General features: G+C 53.6%; 2 protein-coding genes across 4 annotated transcripts in view; one reads left to right on the top strand and one right to left on the bottom strand.

Annotated features, from left to right (window-relative positions):
• DVL2 (dishevelled segment polarity protein 2) overlaps nucleotides 1-4,031 on the top strand; it is an 8,600-nt gene extending 4,569 nt beyond the window's left edge. For both annotated transcript variants that reach the window (XM_025040086.1, XM_006922295.3), the window contains exons 6-15: nucleotides 1-88; nucleotides 235-304; nucleotides 399-538; nucleotides 629-705; nucleotides 1,334-1,401; nucleotides 1,574-1,702; nucleotides 1,821-1,952; nucleotides 2,089-2,268; nucleotides 2,681-2,899; nucleotides 3,027-4,031. The exon at nucleotides 1-88 ends at the window's left edge or, in 1 of these variants, runs on beyond it. In XM_025040086.1, the coding sequence (XP_024895854.1) occupies nucleotides 1-88; nucleotides 235-304; nucleotides 399-538; nucleotides 629-705; nucleotides 1,334-1,401; nucleotides 1,574-1,702; nucleotides 1,821-1,952; nucleotides 2,089-2,268; nucleotides 2,681-2,899; nucleotides 3,027-3,475 (1,552 nt within the window). In that variant the 3' untranslated portion in view covers nucleotides 3,476-4,031. The remainder of the gene's footprint in view (nucleotides 89-234; nucleotides 305-398; nucleotides 539-628; nucleotides 706-1,333; nucleotides 1,402-1,573; nucleotides 1,703-1,820; nucleotides 1,953-2,088; nucleotides 2,269-2,680; nucleotides 2,900-3,026) is intronic.
• Nucleotides 4,032-4,103: 72 nt separating this feature from the next.
• ACADVL (acyl-CoA dehydrogenase very long chain) overlaps nucleotides 4,104-6,766 on the bottom strand; it is a 5,378-nt gene continuing 2,715 nt past the window's right edge. The window contains exons 10-20 of one of the 2 annotated variants that reach the window (XM_006922293.3): nucleotides 6,518-6,716; nucleotides 6,176-6,280; nucleotides 5,650-5,736; nucleotides 5,503-5,565; nucleotides 5,303-5,404; nucleotides 5,128-5,225; nucleotides 4,977-5,049; nucleotides 4,809-4,881; nucleotides 4,649-4,721; nucleotides 4,490-4,565; nucleotides 4,104-4,415 (exon numbers count right to left, since the gene is read on the bottom strand). In XM_006922293.3, the coding sequence (XP_006922355.1) occupies nucleotides 4,275-4,415; nucleotides 4,490-4,565; nucleotides 4,649-4,721; nucleotides 4,809-4,881; nucleotides 4,977-5,049; nucleotides 5,128-5,225; nucleotides 5,303-5,404; nucleotides 5,503-5,565; nucleotides 5,650-5,736; nucleotides 6,176-6,280; nucleotides 6,518-6,716 (1,090 nt within the window). In that variant the 3' untranslated portion in view covers nucleotides 4,104-4,274. The remainder of the gene's footprint in view (nucleotides 4,416-4,489; nucleotides 4,566-4,648; nucleotides 4,722-4,808; nucleotides 4,882-4,976; nucleotides 5,050-5,127; nucleotides 5,226-5,302; nucleotides 5,405-5,502; nucleotides 5,566-5,649; nucleotides 5,737-6,175; nucleotides 6,281-6,517; nucleotides 6,717-6,766) is intronic. The other variant, XM_006922294.3, reaches the window with a different exon arrangement.

Raw genomic sequence — 6,766 nt, 5'->3', positions numbered from 1 at the left:
CAGCAGCTCCACGGAGCAGAGCAGTGCCTCCCGTCTCCTCAAGCGTCACCGGCGGCGGAGGAAACAGCGGCCACCCCGTCTGGAGAGGGTAAGGGGTTCTCATGGGATAACTGGACCTTAGAGAAATTAGAGGCCTGGGCCTTGATTTAGGGGATACAAGGGCACAGACAGGATCCCAGGGTTCGTCCCTGGTTGTTGAAGGCAGTCTAGCTCCTTCCCCTTTTTCTGTCACAGACCTCATCCTTCAGCAGTGTCACTGATTCCACCATGTCTCTCAACATCATCACAGTCACACTCAACATGGGTATGGAGGGAGCCTGGGGCTGGGGGACCTGGTCTCTAGGGCTTGGGGGTCATGTGGCTTGGGCTTCCCCTCATCACATGGACTCCCTCCACAGAGAAGTACAACTTCCTGGGCATCTCCATTGTGGGCCAAAGCAATGAGCGGGGAGATGGGGGCATCTACATCGGCTCCATCATGAAGGGTGGGGCCGTGGCGGCCGATGGGCGCATTGAGCCGGGGGACATGCTTTTGCAGGTATGCTGGGAAAGGGTCACTGGTACTGACTTGGGCAGGAGCTCTCAGCCTCTCCTATCCTGTTTCTGACCCACTTCCCCTCATTTCCAGGTGAATGACATGAACTTTGAGAACATGAGCAATGATGATGCTGTGCGGGTGCTGAGAGACATTGTGCACAAGCCAGGGTGAGCCTCTCAGCTGGTCTCAAGTCCTCAGTCCTCTTGTCTTTGCTTTTTCACCTTTCATTTTATAATTTTTAGGAAGTACTGAAACAACAGTCATCTAAAAAGTACATAAAATTAAAAAAATGCATAATGTAATGAGTAATTCTAGAGTAAATGGGTGTCCTTAACACTACTGCCTAGATCATGAAATAGAAGTTTGTTGATATCTCAAAAGTTCTCCCTAGTGTCCCTTCCAGCAACTATCCTCTTCATTGCCTCTAGGGTAATTATTCACCTGATTCTTTGGTCATCACTATGATAAAAATCTTTGCTTCACTTGGTAGTTTTACCACCCATGTGTGTATCTTTGAACAACACAGTTTAGTTTTACCTGTTTGGGGCCTTTCTGTGAATGGACTGTACAGTGAGTACTCTCTTGTCTGACTCAGCAGTATGTTTTTAAGAGTTACCCATATTGGTGAGTCACCAACATTGTTGAGCCTTCCACCCTCACCTTTTTGGGCCCTGCCATGTTTGCTTGCTCTTCTCTTTCTCTTTCTGTCCCTCAACCCATTCTCATTCCAGGCCTCCACTCTCCTGAGGCCTCTACCCTCACCCCTGCTTGACTGGCCTTCTCTCTTCCCCACAGCCCCATCGTGCTGACTGTGGCCAAGTGCTGGGATCCCTCTCCCCAGGCTTATTTCACTCTCCCCCGAAGTGAGTGATGCTCAGAGGGCCTGCAGCTGAGAGGAGAGAGAGCTGGGAGCTGGGGCTGGGCCCCTAGGCTATGGGGGAATTGGTGGAGGAAGTTCAGGTCTGCATCAGGGAGGGACAGGGCTGGCTCTCTGGGACTAGGAAGTGATCGTCTTGATGGTCTTCTCTGTCCCAGATGAGCCCATCCAGCCAATTGACCCCGCTGCCTGGGTCTCACATTCTGCTGCACTGACTGGCACCTTCCCAGCCTATCCAGGCTCCTCCTCCATGAGCACCATTACATCTGGGTCCTCTTTACCTGATGGTGAGCCCCCAGGCCCGCCTCCTTCCACCCCTCCTCTGAAGGCTTCTCAGCAGTGTTGTGATCCCACCATTCCTGGGGACTAGGCTCTGCCTTTGATTCCCTGCTTCTTCTCTGTCAGGTTGTGAGGGCCGGGGTCTCTCCATCCATACAGACATGGCATCTGTGACTAAAGCCATGGCAGCTCCAGAGTCTGGACTGGAAGTTCGGGACCGTATGTGGCTCAAGATCACCATTCCTAATGCCTTTCTTGGTATGGCTGGGCCCTGGGAAGGTAGCTTGGAAGGGGGAGGAGGAAGAGTAGTCCAAAGCTGGAATGGCCCGAACAGGGGTGAGGCAAGAGTCAGAGAGGAGAGCCTGAGTCCTTTTTCTTTTCTGGGTGATTCCAGGCTCGGATGTGGTTGACTGGCTCTACCATCATGTGGAGGGCTTTCCTGAGCGGCGGGAGGCCCGCAAGTATGCCAGTGGACTGCTTAAGGCAGGCCTTATCCGACACACAGTAAACAAGATCACCTTCTCTGAGCAGTGCTATTACGTCTTCGGAGACCTCAGTGGTGGCTGTGAGAGTTGTGAGTGCCCCTCTCCAAATTCAGACATTGCCCAGAAACCAGCCAGTGCCACTGTGGACTGTTGAGCAGTATGTGTCCTGTAGTAGGCCCTGCACTGGCTGATGACAATTAGCAGGGGCTAACATCCACCCATGTTCTGCTGGACAAGCTGTGCACTATGCACAGGACAACGTCTGTTGGGAAGAGGGGTACCTCTTTCTGAATCTCATGAAAGCATATGAGACTTACGGTGGCCCGGGCTGACTTCCTGCCCTGATAGCAGTGGCAGGTGGGAAATTTCCTGTTAGAGACCCTCGTTTTAACCCCCATAAAGGGTAGTTCTGGGGAAATGGTTCCTAGGTCCTCTTCATTTAATGTCTTTATGTCCTGGCTTCTTAAAACAGTGATTCTTAGTTTTTCTCTTACTTTCAAGATTTAGTCAACCTGTCTCTGAATGATAATGATGGTTCCAGTGGGGCTTCGGATCAGGACACCTTGGCTCCTCTGCCTGGGGCCACCCCCTGGCCCCTGCTGCCCACCTTCTCCTACCAGTACCCAGCCCCGCACCCATACAGCCCCCAGCCTCCACCCTACCATGAACTCTCATCCTATACCTATGGTGGAGGCAGTGCTAGCAGCCAGCACAGTGAAGGTAAGTAACTGCCAGAGAGAGGGGTAAGGGGCAAGAGAAAACCAGGGAGGAGAGGTAGTTGCAGGGGCTAGGGAGGTTGAGGGACCTTGGGCTGGGGTTCAGTTGCCCCTCTCCTCTCCCCCAACAGGGAGCCGGAGCAGTGGGTCCACACGAAGCGATGGGGGGGCAGGGCGCACAGGGAGGCCTGAGGAGCGGGCCCCTGAGTCCAAGTCCGGCAGTGGCAGTGAGTCCGAGCCCTCCAGCCGCGGGGGCAGCCTTCGGCGAGGCGGGGATCCTAGTGGCACTGGCGATGGGGGCCCTCCCCTTTCCAGGAGCTCATCAGGGGGTGCTCCCAGTCACCGAGCCCACCCAGGGCTCCATCCCTATGGTCCACCCCCTGGTATGGCCCTCCCCTATAACCCCATGATGGTGGTCATGATGCCCCCACCTCCCCCAGCTGCCCCTCCAGCAGTGCAACCCCCAGGGGCCCCTCCCATCAGAGACCTGGGCTCAGTGCCCCCAGAGCTGACAGCCAGCCGCCAAAGCTTCCACATGGCCATGGGCAACCCTAGTGAGTTCTTTGTGGATGTTATGTAGAGCCATGTTAGATCTCCACCCTTGGCCTATTCAGTCAGTTCTTGGTGCTCCTGTCCTGTGATTGGGTGTCTTGTCAATCACTTGCTCATTACTCTTCCAGTGGTGCCTGGGCTTAGCTTGTCATGTGGGCTGCTGCCTACTGTGAGGTTGTTGCCGCTATGACTCTTAACCAGCAGTGCCTGGTTCCTCCCCTTTCCCTCGGGGGTCTTCAAGGGACCTTTGGTTATTTTTAGCTTTATTATTTTTTGTAAGCCTTTTGGGGGGTTAAAGTAGACTTTCTTACATTTTTTTGGACTATTTTTTAGTAGGCATTTCCTCTTTTATATGAAGAATACCTGCCCCCCGGACCCCTTCTTTTAACCCCGAAATGTGACCTCCTATTCCATTTGCCCAGTCAGCTGTTCTGCTATCCTGGCGGGGTGGGGTGGGGTTGGCCACACTTGGCAGCAAAGGAAGCTGGGGTATTTAGTATTTGAGGGCTGTGTAGCTGCTTTTGTTACTCTATTTATTTTAGTCACTTGTATAAAACACCAAATAAAGCAATAGGGGCAAACTCCCCACGCCTCTGGCTCCTTTCTTTGGGAGGGAGGCAGGCACTGAGGGAAAGGACTGAGACACAGTAGCAAAGCACGACTTGTTAGACTTTATTTGTGAGGCAGTGAGTACTCCCTCTGAGAGCAGGCACAGTCCTGGGGTGAAGCCCCTTCAAGGCAGTACCAGGGCCCACAGGAAAGGGGCCTGGGCTTTGGCTTGAGATTGAGAGAAGGCACATTCCTGGCCAGGCCCTGGCTGGGAATATTCAGAAGCCGAGGGGGTTGCTAGTGACCATACCACCCTGCTCCACCAAGGCCTTGGAGATGCTTTTGAAGTTACGGAAGAGCTCCTGCTGCTGGGGGTCAGACTGCAGTGCAGCCATGTTCTCCCGAATCCGGGCTGCAGCCTAGAGAGAGGGAAGGAGAGGTTCAGGCCTATGTCTTGAGCCCCCTACCTGCCCATGGCAATCCCAGATCTCACCTCAATACACCAGCTGTCACAGAGCATTTTCTCATGCTGGGCTGTGAGGTGGCCCTCATTCAGGGATCTTGAGGCCCTGGTGGGAAGCAGGAGAAAATAAATACGGGCTGTGACCCTAGGAACCCCCTGCGGCTCAGGCTTCCCACACTGTCTCCTCACCTGGAAAGAACCACCACCATGGCATAGAGGTCAATGGCACTGTCTGCCAGACGCTGCAGCACAAACTGTTCATCTGTCAGGTAGATGGGGTGGGGTAGGGAGGGTATTAGTTGGAGGGAGAGGAAAAAGAGGGGATGGTAAGGGTATAGAGCTTACTCACTGACAATCTCTTTCTTGTATTTTATCAGCTTGGCCTCCACTGTGGTGGCAAACTGCTCCAGAGCTTGCACTGCCTGAAGAAATGAGGAAGGCACCCAGGGCTCAGAAGGGGGCCCAGCCCCATCAGCTCTTGACATAGGCTATCCCCCACCACTCTTGACTACTTTACCAGTTTACCACTCCGACTCAACTCCGGGTGGATGACGCCACTGAGACTCAGGCCACTGCCCAGCCCTGCCCGCCTTAGAGGAAGGAGGTGATTGGTTAGTTGCCATATACCACCCCATTCTGCCCTGCCTTACCCTGGCCCCTAAGCTTACCGCCTCAGCTGTTTGCTTGCCTCTCCTAACAGAAGGCCGGCATTCTCCAAAGGATTCTTTAGAGCATTGCCAAGCCCAGAGAGTTCCTTTCCTTTGTCCTGTGGGGGAAGAGGGTCTAAGAGTCAAGACTCCTTGTCTCACCCCTGGTCCCCCTCCAGTTCTCCCCCCTCTTTACCTTACAGCCCTGCAGAGCCACAAACAGCCGGAGAATGTCATTCGTCCCCTCAAAGATCCGGAAGATACGAACATCTCGGAGCACACGCTCTACTCCAGGCTCCTAGGATAGTGAAAGACAGATCATATGCCCCTGCTGAGATGTGCTTGTCTACGCCTCCTGGCCCAACTGCAGCTACTCCAGGCAGAAAACTCCTATACCTTCATGAAGCCCATGCCCCCCATGACTTGGATGCACTCATCTGTCACCTTCCAGGCTGCCTCCTAGGGACAAAGAAACATATAAGATTGGTATTAGAGCCAAGCTCCCAAACTGGGCTCTCCCTCCCCGCAGGCCTGGGACCTCACCGAGCCAAAGATTTTGCTGATGGCAGCCTCTATCTGGAAGTCCGTGGATCCCTGGTCCATGTTGCCACTCACCATGTAAGCCATGGACTGAGGTTGCATGGTTGGGATGTGGGAAAGAAAAGAGCTGCATCAGACTTGGCCCGATCACCCAAATCTCCAAGACCAGATTTACCCCAGCTCCCTGTGGTCCTTGACTTCTAACTCCATATGTCAGGCATGTTGAAATATTTGGTCCCCCAAGCCAGTTTATCAGGGGCTTCCAGAAATCTGACTTCTTGAAAAGGGTGAAGACGTAAGGATAGGTGTGGGGGGTAAAATAAATTTCAGGTACCACTAGAAGCACCTCAGCAGAACAGCATGGCTCTTCTTCTGCAGCGGCTGAGCTAACTATGCCTCCCCGCATCCCCTAGGGCATTGGTGTAAAGCTGGAGACCCACTGCCCCAGGTGCTGCTGGGGGTTGTAGTCTGACCCGACCGGGAAGACAACCACAGGGCTCTTGGGAGAAGATTGTGGGAGGATCCTTACCTCAGTCACATACTGCAGCATAGCCATCCGGGCCAGCTTCTCCTGGATTAGCCCAAAGTTGTGAATTTTCTCCCCAAACTGGATACGATTAGCAGCATGATCCACCTGCAGAAGGACATATGTCCCATTGTGGTTCTCTAGTCCTCCCAGGATGGAGGCTGGGCTGAGCCACAACCAAGAGGAGTTCAGTCTAGGCTGGACAGAGACCTAAGCTATCAGGTTTGGAACAGCTGGTGTGGGAGGGGTCTCTGGTAGAGAGAGTGCCTGCAAGGGAACGGACACATGAGAAGGGGGATAATGTGACTCATTCAAGATAGCTAGAGACTCAAGCAGGGTACTCACCGCCTTAGCAATGATGGCCTTCATGGTGCCTGCAAGGGCTGCAACCATGCCAAACCTTCCATTGTTGAGAATATGCATGGCAACCTTGAAGCCGCCTCCCACCTCACCCAGCACATTCTCTGATGGCACCCGTACTCCATCAAAGTACACCTCTGCTGTGTTTGAGGCCTTGATGCCCATCTTCTTCTCGGGGGGCCCACTGTGACGGACAAAGAAGCAGAGGCGTGTTCAAGTTATAGGGAAAATTGC

This window comes from Pteropus alecto, unplaced genomic scaffold (assembly GCF_000325575.1).
Source record: "Pteropus alecto unplaced genomic scaffold, ASM32557v1 scaffold398, whole genome shotgun sequence".
Lineage (NCBI taxonomy): Eukaryota > Metazoa > Chordata > Mammalia > Chiroptera > Pteropodidae > Pteropus > Pteropus alecto.
Note: the sequence above shows the minus strand (reverse complement) of the source record. Positions and strands in the feature narration are given on the sequence as shown.